The 17,546-nt window shown below is 41.9% G+C and overlaps 1 protein-coding gene across 2 annotated transcripts in view; it reads left to right on the top strand.

Moving 5' to 3' along the window:
- The window catches only part of SPATS2 (spermatogenesis associated serine rich 2), a 142,112-nt gene that overhangs the window by 109,023 nt on the left and 15,543 nt on the right, over window positions 1-17,546 (top strand). For both annotated transcript variants that reach the window (XM_066257928.1, XM_066257927.1), the window contains 2 exons: window positions 2,003-2,138; window positions 13,562-13,620. In XM_066257928.1, coding sequence (XP_066114025.1) covers window positions 2,003-2,138; window positions 13,562-13,620 — 195 coding nt within the window. The remainder of the gene's footprint in view (window positions 1-2,002; window positions 2,139-13,561; window positions 13,621-17,546) is intronic.

Genomic DNA, 17,546 nt, shown 5'->3' with positions numbered 1-17,546 from the left:
ACGACCTTTGGGGTCAAACCAGCAACCATGGAGTCATGTCTATGAGCCCGCGCTCAAGCCAGCAACCTTGGGGTTTTGAACCTGGGTCCTCTGCATCCCAGTTTGATGCTCTATCCACTGCCACCGCCTGGTCAGGCTGTCTAGTAATATTTTATTGAATGCCAGATGTTGTAAATTTTACTTTGTTGATTACTAGATATTTTTTTATTTTTTTAAATATTCTTTTTTTTTTTTTATTTCTCTGAAGCTGGAAACGGGGAGAGGCAGACAGACTCCCACATGCGCCTGACCGGGATCCACCAGGAGGCGATGCTCTGCCCCTCCGGGGCGTCGCTCTGTCACGACCAGAGCCACTCTAGCGCCTGGGGCAGAGGCCAAGGAGCCATCCCCAGCGCCCGGGCCATCTTTGCTCTAATGGAGCCTCGGCTGCGGGAGGGGAATAGAGAGACAGAGAGGAAGGAGAGGGGGAGGGGTGGAGAAGCAGATGGGCGCTTCTCCTGTGTGCCCTGGCCGGGAATCGAACCCAGGACTTCTGTACACCAGGCCGACGCTCTACCACTGAGCCAACCGGCCAGGGCCATTCTTATGATTTGTTCTGGGACTGTTACATGGAAAAAGTTTGAGCCTAGGTGGTACTAGAGCAGCCCTTTATTCTAGAACTGATTTTGCCTCATTACTGAGCACTTCTGAGTACTGTACCTAGTGTCCCCCACTAGCTGGTGTGAAAATGAACTATTCTTGGCCTGGGTGAGCTCTGGGGATTGTTCCACCTGCTCCTTTCCACTGGTTCTCTTTCCTGCGTTAGGTGGTTTCCTCACACTCATGCATTCAGAATCCTCTCTAGATCTCTGTACAACTCTCATCTTCGTGTAGCTCTCTCCTCTCCAGCACTCTGCCCTGAGTTCTAACCTTAGCCTCCCTCAACACTGTCCCCTCAATTCAGGGAGACTTCCAGGCTCAGTGTAGGATTTTGCCTTGCATTGCAGCCTGGAAACTCTTGGAGTAATCATGGGCCTCACTTCTTTTGTTTCTGTTTTCTCAGGGAAAAAGTACTGCCTGTTGTGTCTGAAAACCATTGTTTCAAGTACTATGTGTATGTGTGTTTAGTTGTGTAAGACGGGGGAAAATATATTACTATTTCTCCATCTTGGACAGGATACTTAAAATTTTTTTAAATCTATGAAAACATCAGTTTGTTTTTTTGTTTTTTTTTTAATGTGGCCAATTAGAAAACTTTTTTTTTTAAGCATTTTAATTTTATTTATTTATTTTGTGACAGAGACAGAGAGAGGGACAGGAAAGGAGAGAGATAAGAAGCATCAATTCTTTGTTGCAGCACCTTAGTTGTTCATTGATTTCTTTCTCATATGTGCCTTGACGGGGGGAGGGGGGGAGCGGCTACAGCAGACTGAGTGACCCCTTGCTAGAGCTAGCGACGTTGGCTCAAGCTGGCAACTTCGGGGTCTCGAACCCGGGTCCTCCACATCCCAGTCCAACGCTCTATTCACTGCACCACCACCCGGTCAGGCTTGAAAACATTCTTAGTCCACGCACATTACTTTACATCAGGGCCCCCCAAACTACAGGCTGCATGTGGCCCACGGAGGCCATTTATCCGGCCCCCGCTGCACTTCCGGAAGGGACACCTCTTTCATTGGTGGTCAGTGAGAGGAGCACATTGACCATCTCATTAGCCAAAAGCAGACCCATAGTTCCCATTGAAATACTGGTCAGTTTGTAGATTTAAATTTACTTGTTCTTTATTTTAATTATTGTATTTGTTCCTGTTTTGTTTTTTTACTTTAAAATAAGATATGTGCAGTGTGCATAGGGATTTGTTCATAGTTTTTTTTATAGTCCAGCCCTCCAACTGTCTGAGGGACAGTGAACTGGCCCCCTGTGTAAAAAGTTTGGGGACCCCAGCTTTACATGCTTGAGTGTTCAGATTCATCTTTCGAGTTACCTATATTTTTTCAAATTAATCTTTGGGTTTTTTTCTAAGGTTCCAATATTGAAAAATCTGTGAAAGACCTCCAGCGCTGCACAGTGTCTCTGGCGCGATACCGAGTTGTGGTTAAAGAAGAAATGGATGCTTCCATTAAGAAAATGAAACAAGCTTTTGCTGAATTGCAGAGCTGGTAAGTTAAGTTACATTTGATATCAGTAGCACAAAAATGATCGTTTATAAAGATGGTCAGCCATTCACCAAGTTCTTTAATTCCTGACTCCTCACTACTCTACATAGTGGGGAGAAACCTAAAAATCCTATGATAGATTTAGCTTTCTGCTTTGTTATACTTGTTTTGGTCACAATGTAGGAATGGGTGTGACCCAGAATTTATGCTCTGGAAATGGACTTGAGGCTAATATTGTTTGGAAAGGAAGAAATACTTACAGAGTAGATGATATATTCTATAAAGTAGAAAAGATCTTTTTTTTTCTTTTTTTTTTACAGAGACAGAGAGAGAGTCAAAGAGAGGGATAGATAGGAACAGACAGACAGGAACAGAGAGAGATGAGAAGCATCAATCATTAGTTTTTCATTGCGCATTGCGACACCTTAGTTGTTCATTGATTGCTTTCTCATATGTGCCTTGACCGCGGGCCTTCAGCAGACTGAGTAACCCCTTGCTCGAGCCAGCGACCTTGGGTCCAAGCTGGTGAATTCTTGCTCAAACCAGATGAGCCTACGCTTAAGCTGGCAACCTCAGGGTCTCGAACCTGGGTCTTCCGCATCCCAGTCCGATGCTTTATCCACTGCGCCACTGCCTAGTCAGGCGAAAAGATCTGTCTTTGATTTTCTACCTCCTTTCATCCTTCCTAATGCACCTCACCTTCGTGGTCTCTTTGTGCTCTATTATCAGTCATTGATTTGTTTTTGTTTTGTATTTTTCTGAAGTTGGAAACGGGGAGGCAGTCAGACAGACTCCTGCATATGCCCGACCGGGATCCACCCGGCATGCCCACCAGGGGGAGATGCTCTGCCCATCTGGGGCATTGCTCTGTTGCAACCAGAGCCATTCTAGTGCCTGAGGTGGAGGCCATGGAGCCATCCTCAGCGCCCAAGCCAACTTTGCTACAATGGAACCTTGGCTGTGGGAGGGGAGGAGAGAGACAGAGAGGGGGAGGGGTGGAGAAGCAGATGGGCGCTTCTCCTGTGTGCCCTGGCCGGGAATTGAACCCAGGACTCCTGCATGCCAGGCCGACGCTCTACCACTGAGCCAACCAGCCAGGGCCAATTTGTTTTAATTTTATATTTTTCAAATTGTATCCTAAAGATACTCATCTTAAAATATATTAATATAGGCCTGACCTGTGGTGGCGCAGTGGATAAAGCGTCGACCTGGAAATGCTGAGGTTGCCGGTTCAAAACCCTGGGCTTGCCCGGTCAAGGCACATATGGGAGTTGATGCTTCCAGCTCCTCCCCCCTTCTCTCTCTCTGTCTCTCCTCTCTCTCTCTCTCTGTCTCTCCCTCTCCTCTCTAAAATGAATAAATAAATAAAAAATTTAAAAAAAAAAAGACTGTAATAAATAAAAAAAATATATATTAATATATATTCTGTAGAGGAAGTAGAGTTTGTAGTTGAAAAGGTTTGAAAAAACAAAAATTTTACTACTAGACTTCTAGTGCCTTTCCAATGTTAATGTGATTGTGAATCTACAAGAGGGAGTTATATTATGCTACTCCTCAAATGTATTTGATTATAGAATTTTTTAGGGGGAGGGGAGAAATACATTCTAATGTTTTCTAAAGTGCCAAAGCTGTTTTAATTATAAGACATTAGGTATTAACTGATATTAAACAATAACTCCTTTCTGGGAAGACTTTTTTGAAACTCGAAAAGACTTAAGGAACAAATTAAGTAAAATAATGGGAAGAAGAGCATCTAGGTTGATGTTTTGTGGTAGAGGACTGTCTGCCCTGCTTATTTTAAAACTTGCCTAGATCTCTGAAAAATGAGAGTAAGTGTTCATGAATAGAGAGAACCTATTCCATTCTTCTTCCCAACCACCTGTTTTCTTGTCATGTTTCTGAAAGGTTGAAACTAGGGGTAGCCAGTCCCCTGGGGAGGAATAAAACCTATTGTCAGTCTCCCTTGGCAAATGGCAGGTTGGTATCAACCCCTGACTAGGTCAGACCTGGAGAGAACTCCAGCTGGACTGCCTTATCCCATGAGATGGCTGACAGGCTAAACCCCTTCCCGGGTCTAAGGTTGGGCACTGGGGAGAGCCGAACCAAAAACACAAGGCTAGTACGTTCCAAAAGGAAAATTTATTTAAAACGCCTGGGTGCAGGTGGACTGAGACCAAAGCCTTGTCAGTGGTGGGAGAATTGGAGCATGGTTTATATAGGTTAGTCAAGGGTCTTAGAAAAAGCGGCTGGCTGAAGTAGTTGCCTCTATAGGTACAAGGTAATATTTTTTTGTATGTGGATTTGAGTGGTGTCACACCTTCTCCAAATTGCTTAGCTCCCCCACTCGGCTGTCTAAAAGAAGTCCTGAAGTCCTGGGCTGGGTCATAGGTCCTGTGCCGCCAGCTCCTCCTCCCTCATCTTCCAACAGGTTTGCACTGGCAGTTTATCAGAAGACAGCGCCCCTGGCCAGTGGCTTTTACAAACAGCTATAGTGATTTAAACTCCCCAAATTGTCAGATCCCTCCCCAGTATAAGCTTTCCCTGACATTTCTGCAAAGATAAACTTTTTGCTACATTTCAAAGTGAAGTCCAGGAAGCCATTAAGCAAGAGAATAGCAAGCAAATTACTCCAACCTCACAGTAGCAGTTGAGAATGTTCTGTTTTGAGACCTAGTGGGAAGTTGGGTGAGGGGAATTTGAATGTTAAAGGGGCTCTGAACCTAAACCTAACAGTTTCCTTAGGTCATTATTCCACTGTGTTTCTGTTCACAAACTTTGCTTGGTTACTTTATGCCACAGCAGACAAGAGGTGGAGGTAGTATATGGGTAGCCTAAGTCCTCCTGTCCTCTGGAATTGAAGAGGAATGAATTAACGAAGATGTAGAATAAAACCTCCAAAAAGTTACTGATCCCTGTTTTTATCATTTGCAGATTGCAGAACGGTCTATTAAACCATTATAACCGAAAAGTACTTTTAGGATAGATCATTCATATACTACTCTACCCATGCTTTGTCCTGAATTCCAAGTTTCTCCTTTCAGGTTTTATACTAGAAACTTGATGTTATATCTTCTTTTTTTGTTTTCAAGCATTTTTACTCTAGTCAGATTACCTTTTGTCTCAAAAAATTAATCTTTGCATTTCCTCTACCACTTTCCCAGCCTATGCTCTCCTATATCTTTACTTATCTAAATCCAACTAAGTCTTAATTCCAAACTTGCCTTAAATTAAATTCTAACTTCTGGAAATTTTGCTAGGTAACTGATTTCCTCTCTTTCTGTACCTCTATGCCGTTTTCCTGGATTATGATCATAGCAGATATTATTGGCTTATTTGGAAAAGAATAAAGTGCTAAGAGTAAGTCATCACAACTTGGCCTTGATAAGCCTCTGCTCTCCATGATTGTTTAGCTAACTGGTTACTTAGCCACAGGATCTGATTCAATTCAGATCCTGCCTGAAGCAGGAAACACAGTTCCTGGAGAGAGATTTGGAACCTAGCCAGGGGGAGCCTCCTTCAATAAGTGACAAACGAAATGGTTTCCTGCCTAGAAGCGGTGTATTTAGGATTGCTTAGCAGACATAGCAACCAGGTCAGTTTAACTTGAGAAAAGAGATTACCTGCCCTTTCCTGCTGGTATAAAACCCTTCTCTCTGGTTGATTGGATTTTTAAACTACCTTATTTCAGTGGCCTTTGTAGTTGCTACTTCAAGACTTAATTGAAAGGTGAGCTAACTCTGTTTGGCACTGAACCAGAGCTTGGAGTTAGTGTCATTTAGGAAGCCATTTTTTTGTGTTGGTTATAATGTAAAATAAAAGCAGAGAGTTCTAACAAATTTGTAATCATAAGATCACATTACCCCTGATGGGGCACTAGGGGAATTATATGAATAAATGCTTTCTTTCTTTTTTTTTTGCATTTTTCTGAAGTTGGAAACAGGGAGAAACAGTCAGACAGACTCCCGCATGCGCCCGACCGGGATCCACCCGGCACGCCCACCGTGGGGCGATGCTCTGCCCACCAGGGGGTGATGCTCTGCCCATCCTGGGCGTCGCCATGTTGCGACCAGAGCCACTCTAGCGCCTGAGGCAGAGGCCACAGAGCCATCCCCAGCGCCCAGGCCATCTTTGCTCCAATGGAGCCTTGGCTGCGGGAGGGGAAGAGAGAGACAGAGAGGAAAGCGCGGCGGAGGGGTGGAGAAGCAAATGGGCGCTTCTCCTGTGTGCCCTGGCCGGGAATCGAACCCGGGTCCTCCGCACGCTAGGCCGACGCTCTACCGCTGAGCCAACTGGCCAGGGCCAAATAACTGCTTTCACTTTAAGGCCAAATGAATCTGACACATACCTCTGGGAAGGTGAAATCTGAAGCTTTCTAGTATGTGACATTAAACATTTGTTCAGCCTGACCAGGCGGTGGCGCAGTGGATAGAACGTTAGACTGGGATGCATAGGACCCAGGTTCAAAACCCTAAGGTCGCCTACTTGAGCACAGGCTCATTAGCTTGAGTGCAGGATTGCTGGCTTGAGCCCAAAGGTAACTGGCTTGGAGCCCAAGGTTGCTGGTGTGAGCCCAAGGTTGCTGGCTTGAGCAAGGGGTCACTTGCTCTGCTATAGCCCCCAGTTAAGGCACATAAGAGAAAGCAATCAGTGAACAACTAAGGAACTACAACAAAGAATTGATGCTTCTCATCTCTCTCCTTCCTGTCTGTCTGTCCCTATCTGTCCCTCTCTCTGTCTCTCTCTGTCCAAAAAAAAAAATCCTCAAAAAACATCTGTTTATGTTGGTGATGCAATAATAATAATCATTTCTGGACTTAAGTTTACTTGAATTATTTTAATAAAATTTGTCTGACATTGTTGGCACTCTTAGTTAACTTAAGTTTAAGGCCATTAATGAGTAGGATATGGAGTGGAACATGACATTGGAATATATGAACTACTTTGGATGGTTGTCATATGTTGGTGAAAAATACAAACAGGATGCACACCAGCTTGCTTTTTAAATAAAGAGTTCTATTTTATTGAAAGTCAAAAGGTACTTTAAAAAGGAGAGAAAACAGGTAAGAAAAAGAGACTGTCAAGAAATTTGAGATTATACAATATATAAAGTCAATGTAAGTCTATACTTAAGATTTCAGTAATTTCCCTAGCTGATTCCTGATTGACCTTAGAAAAGTTACTTTTATTTGAGCTTCTCTTCTTATAGTAAGCTATCAGTAGTCTTACCAAAAGCTTTTAGATCCTTAAAGTCTATATGGGGATGCTGGAATCATTTTATGAACCAGAGCACTTTAAAAAATGTCTAAAGAGCAAAGAAATAAAGGAATGGGCTAATGTATTATTAACAATATACATATTCTATAGTTTTAAATTATTCTCCAGTTTTTTCATGTTTAGGACATTGATACCTTATTTCTACTAATACTTAGTTCCATGGGTCTCAGTGTTCTTTGATTTAAAATTTTAACTCTTAAATTAAATAAATAAATGTTTAACTCTTTTACTATTTTTAAAATAACAACATTTGAAAATTACTTTATATTTTGCCAAGCATGTTCAATCATATTATCTGATATATTTATCTAGTTTTCTGTCCTGTGAAGTAGGAATTTTTCATACTACATACTATTAAAAGAGAGTTGTCTTAAGTAATTTGCCTAACATGACATCTTAAGTTGCAGACTCGATATTTGAATTGGTGTATTCTGACTCCCAACAACCTAACGATCTTCCTCTCATCTATCATTAATGGTTCACTTCCCCACTAAAGCTTGGAAAGATGGCTGGAGATTGTTGGTACATGTCACATATATTATTTCCTCCTCAGCTTAAAGGCTGTGTAACAGAGAAACTCCACTATAGGAGAGTTTAGGGACTAAGGAGTTAGTCATTATGGAACAGGACCAAGATTTTGACTGAACCTGTAGAAGCCTTTATAAGTATTTATCTTTAGTTCAAAAATAAACCTATAAGAAAGAATATCTCATTCAGATATTCACTATTTTGTTTTGTTTTTTGGGGTTTTTTTTGTAATTCAGAAGATCCTAACTTACTTTTCTTAAGTCACAACTTGGAGTGTCTTATGATTCAGATATTCTTTGGGTCAGATCTTCCATTCTTTTTATTTTATTTATTTTTATTTTTTTAAATTCATTTTAGAGAGGAGAGAGAAAGGAGAGACAGAGAGAGAAGGTGGGGAGGAGCTGGAAGCATCAGCTCCCATATGTGCCTTGACCAGGCAAGCCCAGGGTTTCAAACTGGCGACCTCAGCATTTCCAGGTCCACGCTTTATCTACTGCGCCACCACAGGTCAGGCCTGGGTCAGATCTTAATTGTGAGAAAGGTATGAAGATTAAGGGAAAGATCACTGGAGTGAAGTCAGTTAGAAAAGATTTCTTGGAAGAAATGAATCATTATCAAGCTTTGAAAGAAGCATGGAATTTATATTGGCAGAAAGAATGGATAGAACACTGCATTTAGGAAATATAAGCAGGGGATAGAAGAGACGTAGGGACTCTATACTGTGTAGCTAGAGTTAATGGGACAACATATACTAGAAAGGAGTGAGGGATGAAGTCAGAGCCAAAGGTAGACTGAGAGTATTTGATGAAGGAATCTGAATTTTGTTTTTCTATTTTATTTTATTTTTTGTATTTTTCCGAAGCTGGAAATGGGGAGAGACAGTCAGACAGACTCCCGCATGCACCCGACTGGGATCCACCCGGCACGCCCACCAGGGGCAACGCTTTGCCCACCAGGGGGCAATGCTCTGCCCCTCCGGGGCATCGCTATGTTGCGACCAGAGCCACTCTAGCACCTGGGGCAGAGGCCGAGGAGCCATCCCCAGCGCCCAGGCTATCTTTGTTCCAATGGAGCCTCGGCTGCGGGAGGGGAAGAGAGAGACAGAGAGGAAGGAGAGGGGGAGGGGTGGAGAAGCAGATGGGTGCTTCTCCTGTGTGCCCTGGCCGGGAATCGAACCCAGGACTTCTGCACGCCAGGCTGACGCTCTACCACTGAGCCAACCGGCCAGGGCTGTTTTTCTATTTTTAAAGGTTCCAATATTCCCCCTTATTTGTACACTATTTCCCATAATTATAACAGTTTTTTTAATTAGAAACGAAAGTCATATAACTACCACCTTAACATAATTTTTCTGTTCCTTTGGGTCCCTTCTCTTATCTGCATATATAATCTTAATAGTTATAATCATAGTGAGACTGTAATTTTGTAATGCATTCTTTTCACTTAAACTTATTTTAGATTCACTTGTGTTAACTGCCTATACAGTGTTAGTGTGTGTACGTGTTTATTTAAGAATTTCTAGACGGCCTGACCAGGTAGTGGTGGGGTGGATAGAGCGTTGGACTGGGATTCCGAAGACCAGGTTCGAGACCCCGAGGTCACCAGCTTGAGCGTTAGCTCATCTGGTTTGAGCAAAAGCTCACCAGCTTGAGCCCAAGGTCGCTGGGATTACTCAGTCTGCTGAAGGCCCGCAGTCAAGGCACATATGAGAAAGCAATCAATGAACAACTAAGGTGTCGCAATGCGCAACGAAAAACTAATGATTGATGCTTCTCATCTCTCTCTGTTCCTGTCTTTCTGTCCCTGTCTATTCCTCTCTCTGACTCTGTAAAAAAAAAAAAAAAAAAAAAAAAAAAGAATTTCTAGACAGTGGATCTAGAATGTATAATGATTTATCAGACTTTTAATAAATAGATGTTCTGAAACTAAGAACTCAAGATTAGTACATAAAATTGGAATAATAATTGCTGTTGCCATTTATTGAGCTATTACTGTATGTCAGAAGCGTTTATGTACAATATCTCTAACATATATAATAAGATCATTTGTAATATTGTAATCGTTTTATAGATGAGGAAAGATGGGCACAGAGAATAATATTTTGCCCAAAGTCATATAGGCATTAAGTGACACTTGTCCACTATATCATGCTTTCTTTCTTTCTTTTTCTGTGTCTTATCTGTTGCCTTTAGTCTTCAATTGCTATCATAATTCCAGAGAGCGATTGAAAAAAACAAATCACAGGGCCCTGGCTGGTTAGCTCAGTCGGTGAGAGCGTCATCCTGAAACAAGGTTGCAGGTTCAGTCCCTGCTCAGGGCACATACAAGAATCACCAATGAATGCACAACTAAGTGGAACAACAAATCAATACTTCTCTCTCTTTCTCTCTTTCTGGAAGCAATCAAACGAGAACAAATGACAGTTTTAAATGAGGATCTCATCAGCCACTTGCTGTGTGGCTTAACACTAACAAATTTTCCTTACCAAGTAGAAATTTGAAAACTCGTTGTTAATCTAGATTGCTGCTGGTTCTTTTTTCCTAAATGTATTGTAAAATGTTACTGAGTCATATGGTCTCTAGTATTTATGATTAAGAAGCTTTTTTTTTTAATTTAATGATTGATTTTTTGAGAGAGAAGAAGGGAGAGAGACAGACACATAAGTCTGTTCCTGTATGTGCTTTGACTGGGGGTCAAATCCACAGCCTTTGCATATCAGGATGATACTGTAACCAACTGAGCTGTCCGGGGCAAGATTAAGAAGCTTTTGACCACTGGAAAAGAACAGGAAAACCCATTATTCATTGAGGCCTGTCCGACAAGAACAGTGTATGTTCATATTCTAACTTTTTTTTTTTTTTTTTTGTCACAGAGACAGAGAGAGTCAGAGAAAGAGACAGATAGGGACAGACAGACAGGAAAGGAGAGAGATGAGAAGCATCAATTCTTCGTTGTGGCACCTTAGTTGTTCATTGATTGTTTTGTCATAGGTGCCTTGATTTGGGGGGGGGGCTACAGCAGACTGAGTGACCCTTTGCTCGAGCCAGCGACCTTGGACTCAAGCTGGTGAGCCTTGCTCAAACCAGATGAGCCCGCGCTCAACCTGGTGACCTCGGGGTCTCGAACCTGGGTCCTCTGCATCCCAGTCCAATGCTCTATCCACTGCGCCACTGCCTGGTCAGGCTAATTGTACTTTTTAGACTTTATTCATTTTAGAGAGGAGAGAGAGAAAGAGAGGAACTAGAAGTGAGGAACCGGAAGCATCAATTCCCATATGTGCCTTCACCAGGCAATCTCAGGGTTTTGAACCTATGACCTCAGCATCCCAGGCCCATGCTTTATCCACTGTGTCACCACCAGTCAGGCTCACATTCTAACTTCTTAAAAGCGACTCTAGACTCTTGAATTACGAAATCGTATGTCCACATGCTTTGTAAAGGGCTCTTGACAAAGAGGAACCCATCAAAATTTTTATAAAATCTAAATTTGATTTAATAAGTTAGTTTTTTCAATTCATTTTATATCAGTTGTTTAGCTCTGTATGGTGACCTAGCTACCTTGTATTTTTTGTTTTCGTTTTTGTTTTGAACCTAGATGTGTGTACCGTACTTCAGTAAGGCCAGTGCTGAGAATCTGGAGTTTTACAAAACTCATGAAGCATCATTAATTTTCTGCTAATAAAAACTACTGACAATTCTCTTTTTTCGTTTTTATGTGAAGAGAGAAGTTTCTTCAGCGAAATGGATGCTTTTTCTCAGGGAAAAAAAAATTGCCATAAAAAAGGTCTGATTGTGATAGTGCAGATCTTTAAAATGTTTTTCCTTGCTAAAAGTAAGGTCATGTGACAGTCTACTTTTCATAATAAAGATTGTTATAAATATTATTAACATAATTACATAAGCTACAAAAACCTTGTTTGCTGAAGTCTTTTTGTGTGTGTGAGTGACAGAGACAGAGAGAGACAGATAGGGACAAACAAGAAGGGAGAGAGATGAAAAGCATCAGTTCCTTGTTGTGACACCATAGTTGTTCATTGATCGCTTTCTCATATGTGCCTTGACCCGGGGGCTACAGCAGAGCTAGTGACCCCTTGCTTAAGCCAGTGACCTTGGGCTCAAGCTGGTGATCCTCGCTCAAACCAGATGAGCCCTCGCTCAAGCCAGCGACCTCGGGGTCTCAAACCTGGGTCCTCCACGTCCCAGTCTGACGCTCTATCCACTGCACCACCGTCTGGTCAGGCTGCTGAAGTCTTTTAATAGTTTACAAGCTTTGTCAAAAATAAATTTGTCATCTGGTGGACACAATATCTGCATCTTGCAGTGATTCAGCAACAGAAGAGAGGTAACAGCAGACCCCAGGCCCAGCAGCTCCTGTCTTAGTTGTGCTTTTGTTTTACCTTTTAAGTATTCCAAATGCTTCTAGAATTCTTGGAGCGAAACATTGCCAAGGTTTGGGAAATGCTTTCCTAACAAAGTATTGCTACCCCACAATAGTTGTATCTTCTCTTCAGTCTGGTGCTTTTGGATTAATATGCCAACAAATTTGTCCCACTACAAGTGTATTTATTAACATCATGCATAATGATTATCTAGCCTGTGTTCTCTGGCACTTCACTTTAAAGGATTTTGCTCCTTGAGGAAATGTCCCTGCCTTACACTGTTTTGTATATCTCACACTATAGCCTCTGTATTAGCTACTTTGTGCTAACATAAGTACATATTGAGCTGAACTGAATTTGTGTGTGTGTGTGATTGGTTTTACAACAAGAAACAAGAGAACTTTTATTAACCTTGTAATTAATTATATTCTCATTCAAAAGGAGAAATCAGAATGAATTCCAAATTTGAAGACAGTTGGGACATTTCATGATTGTATAGGTATTAAAATTTTAGAATATTTTCCCCACCACTAAGCAAAACTGATATGTTAAGGGAAATTATTTGCATTCAGAGGTTGAATACTAGGGCAGCCTGTTATCTGAACTCTGATAAGGACATGGAAAAGCTGTATATACCATTTATATTTGAGTGGAAAAAGTGCTAATTGTCCATTTAGTTTTTTTTTTCTGTAAAAAGCCTATCAGAAAACTTTGATTTCATATTTTCTGGATTACTAAGAAATAGTTGAAACCAGCACAAAATTTGACTACTCTTCATTCTAAAGGCTAAAATGCCAGTAGACTTAGTACAACTGTGGCAAACTGAAGGTGAACAAGTCCTACTTGTGAATAAATTTACATTGTCTCAGCAGGGGTGCTGCCTGATAAATTCATTAGAGGCAAAGCTGTCCAACTTTATAGGCCAAAATATAAAATTAAAAATATGTGTTTTTATATGTGAAAATATGTCATTTCTATAAGGACTTTTGCTTTAAGCAGTTTACTAAGAAATATTTGATAGCTTGTTACTGCCATCTACTGGTCTACTGTAATATGTAGAAATAAAAGGGAATTAAGTATTGACCGAGAGTAACACAGAATTTTCTTATGGCCCGTACACTTTACTTTGTAGTATGCTTTTAGTGAACAGACTCCAGAAGTCTTTCTTCACTATTACAATGTGCTAGTTATTTCTCAGTTTCAAGTTTCTGATCAACCTTTTTTTTCCTTTGTTACCCCTTCTTAGTTTAATGGATCGAGAAGTGGCATTGCTTGCTGAAATGGACAAAGTGAAAGCTGAAGCAAGTAAGATTGATCTTTAATTAAAGCTATTATCAGTTAGTAGGTACCTGACTCTCAACCCCTATAGCAAAAGCTCAATATAAATGCCACAACAAAAGTTATATATTTAGTTAAACAATCTTGAGCAGTAGTATTGCACTGGTGTTTGAATTTTTTCAGGCAAAACAACTTTACAAGAGCCTATTTATTTATTCATTTTAGAAAGGAGAGAGAGAGAGAGAGAGAGAGAGAAGGGGGAGGAGCAGGGAGCATCAACTCCCATATGTGCCTTGACCAGGCAAGCCCAGGGTTTCGAACCGGCGACCTCAGCATTTCCAGGTCAACGCTTTATCCACTGCGCCACCGCAGGTCAGAGCCTATTTTTAAAATATTCGTAAATTTTAGGCACAAGAGCCTATTTTTTAAATATTCGTAAATTTTAGGCACAAGAGCCTATTTTTTAAATATTCGTAAATTTTAGGCCTGACCTGTGGTGGCGCAGTGGATAAAGCGTCGACCTGGAAATGCTAAGGTCGCCGGTTTGAAACCCTGAGCTTGCCTGGTCAAGGCACATATGGGAGTTGATGCTTCCTGCTCCTCCCCCTTCTCTCTCTCCTCTCTCTCTCTCTCCCTCCCTCTCTCTCTCCTTTCTAAAATGAATAAATGAAATAAAAATAAAAAATTGTAAATTTTAATATTTTGGCTGTAGAGTTCAATATATAAGTTCAGTATGTCATGGTATCTTCCACCGCAGCATCAACTTAGGAAATTAAAGTCTCCTGCACATGCCTTGGGTTTGTTTTGTTTTATTATATTTTATTTTTTCCTCCAGTAATTAAAGAATTCTTCTGCCATAATTTGAGGAGACTCCACAGGGTTGCCTACAATTTAATATGTACATACATTCATCTCAGAACTTTGTTTTCCTGGTTTGTAGAACAGTCTTTACTCAGTGACTGTTATCATTGGGTAGTAGAGGAAAGGTTAATGGAGGGTTCAAGATACCTTGAAAGCTTACAGTTAGGCCAGCTAAAAGAGGAACGTTGGCACAGGCCTAATGAGTTTTACAAGAACTTTATTTATGCATCTGTAAAACTGAAGAGCTGAAACCCTAGGGACATCAGCAGAGAGCTGGAGGAAGGGGATATCTGATAAAGGGGTTGCTGCAGGCATTTGCTGGCATGGGGTTGGTGCACCTGGACCTGCTCAGATTAGCATATTCTAGCTTGTGGCCTTGGTCACAGACTGTCTCCCTTTCCCAGCCCTCAGGTCCCTCATGATGGCCTTGTCCCATGGCCATTTCCCAGACCCTTCCCAGGGTGGGGGGGAGTTGCTTAAGAGGTTGGGGGAGGGCCCTGGCCGGTTGGCTCAGCGGTAGAGCGTCGGCCTAGCGTGTGGAGGACCCGGGTTCGATTCCCGGCCAGGGCACACAGGAGAAGCGCCCATTTGCTTCTCCACCCCTCCGCTGCGCTTTCCTCTCTGTCTCTCTCTTCCCCTCCCGCAGCCAAGGCTCCATTGGAGCAAAGATGGCCCGGGCGCTGGGGATGGCTCTGTGGCCTCTGCCTCAGGCGCTAGAGTGGCTCTGGTTGCAACATGGCGACGCCCAGGATGGGCAGAGCATCGCCCCCTGGTGGGCAGAGCATCGCCCCTGGTGGGCGTGCCGGGTGGATCCCGGTCGGGCGCATGCGGGAGTCTGTCTGACTGTCTCTCCCCATTTCCAGCTTCAGAAAAAAAAAAAAAAAAAGAAGTTGGGGGAGGGGAAGTTTGGGCAAAGGAGATGCTTAATGAAGAAGTTGCCCTAGTGGGAAGTTGGGGGAGGGGAATTTGAGTTGCGTTTTTTGTTTTGTTTTGTCTTTTCCGAAGTTAGAAGTGGGGAAGCAGTCAGACAGACTTCCACATGGGACCGACTGGGATCCACCTGGCATGCCCACCAGGGGGCAATGCTCTGTCCATCTGGGGCATTGCTCTGTTGCAGCCAGAGCCATTCTAGCACCTGAGGCAGAGGCCATGGAGCCGTCCTCAGCACCCGGCCAACTTTGCTCCAGTGAAGCCTTGGCTGTGGGAGGGGAAGAGAGAGACATAGAGAAAGGAGAGGGGAAAGGGTGGAGAAGAGATGGGTGCTTCTCTTTGTGTGCCTTGACTGGGAACCGAACCTGGGACTTCCATGCGCCGGGCTGATGCTCTACCGGCCAGGGCAGGAATTTGAGTTTTAAAGGGGCTCTGGAGTTGAAGGAGCCCTGAACCCAAACCTAGCACTTACTAAAATAGATTCTAGAGGAATAGATTCTAACCTGGGTAATTTGTGGGGCTTTATACAGAAGAATCAGATAACTATTTTGGTCATTTCTTTTTTTTTTTTTACAGAGAGAGGGATAGACAGGGGCAGACAGGAACAGAGAGATGAGAAGCATCAATCATTAGTTTTTCGTTGCACATGGCGACACCTTAGTTGTTCATTGATTGCTTTCTCCTACGTGCCTTGACCGTGGGCCTTCAGCACACCAAGTAACCCCTTGCTCGAGCCAGAGACCTTGGGTCCAAGCTGGTGAGCTTTTGCTCAAACCAGATGAGCCCACGCTCAAGCTGGTGACCTCGGGGTCTCGAACCTGGGTCCACGGCATCCCAGTCCGACGCTCTATCCACTGCGCCACCGCCTGGTCAGGCTGTTTTTGGTCACTTCTATAAGTATAGGTTAAACATATACAGCTATATGAAAAGAAGGAAATGTCAACTGCAACTTATACAGTGGCATTAATTTGGGGCTTGTCAGCGACAGGTTTTACTCTTATACATTGAATGCCAGGTTTGTAATTAAGAAGGTTGTTTTTTTTTTTGTTTGTTTGTTTTTTAACCTCTTAAACTGGTAAGAATGGAAATAGGTTGAGATGATGACTCACACGAAATCACTTGTGTCTGTGTTCATGGGCCAGAGGAGATAACTTTGAAACACAGAGCTGAATTCAGTTTTGATTTTTTTTAATCTGAAAGATTTACTACATAGCAGAGATGTTACTCACTATTTTTTAGAGGTAAAATTTCATTTAAATTGAGTGGTATATCCTTAAATTTCTTTTCTTTTTTTAGATTTTATTTATTGACTTTTAGAGAGAGGAGAGAGAAATTGGAGGGAGAAGTGGGAAGTATCAACTCATAGTAGTTGCTTCCTGAATGTGCCTTGACTGGGCAAGCCCAAGGTTTTGAACCAGTGACCTCAGGATTCCAGGTTGACACTATATCCACTGCACCACCACAGGCCAGGCATGGAAGTTCTAAATGTGACTGTTTTAGTCCATTCATATAGCTATGTGTTCTTTTTGAAGATGAAGGTTCAGATAACACAAATCTAGTAAGGCATAGTCCTTACTTTCAACATATTTCAAGTGGAAAGACTAATATAATTAATCCCTGTCACCCAGCTTCAACCAGTGACCAATTCATGGCCAATGTTATTTTATCAAATTCAGAACTACAATTTTACTTAACTTCATTAGTTTTATATCTCTGTCTCCTTTCTCCCACGCTAAAAATCCTGATTCTCAGAGACCCAGTAAGCTAATGTAATTACTCATTTAGCAATACTATCAAGAGGGTTCCTCTCTTTTTATATATATACATTATAGTTTTATTAATTTATATTGTTCATAATGCTTCGCAATTTAGTTTTTTTACACATATATGATCTTTACGTCAACCTTATGAGGTAGTTAGGATTTCCTTTTCCATTTCATAAGTGAAGAAACTAGTTATGATATTTGGAGGGGAAATGTGACTGTCTAAAATCATATAATTAGGTTCTCAGTTAAGATGGGATATGTATAAATCTGTACACAACATAGTTTCTTCATCTTAGAATCCTAGAATGCTGGAGCCGAGAGAAAGTAAATTTTTTTATTTTATTTTATTTATTTTTACAGAGACAGAGAGATACATAGAGACAGACAGATAGAACG

Source organism: Saccopteryx bilineata, chromosome 2 (assembly GCF_036850765.1).
Source record: "Saccopteryx bilineata isolate mSacBil1 chromosome 2, mSacBil1_pri_phased_curated, whole genome shotgun sequence".
In the NCBI taxonomy this organism is placed as follows: domain Eukaryota; kingdom Metazoa; phylum Chordata; class Mammalia; order Chiroptera; family Emballonuridae; genus Saccopteryx; species Saccopteryx bilineata.
The sequence above is the reverse complement of the archived record's forward strand: the minus strand, read 5'-3'. Positions and strand labels throughout refer to the sequence as shown.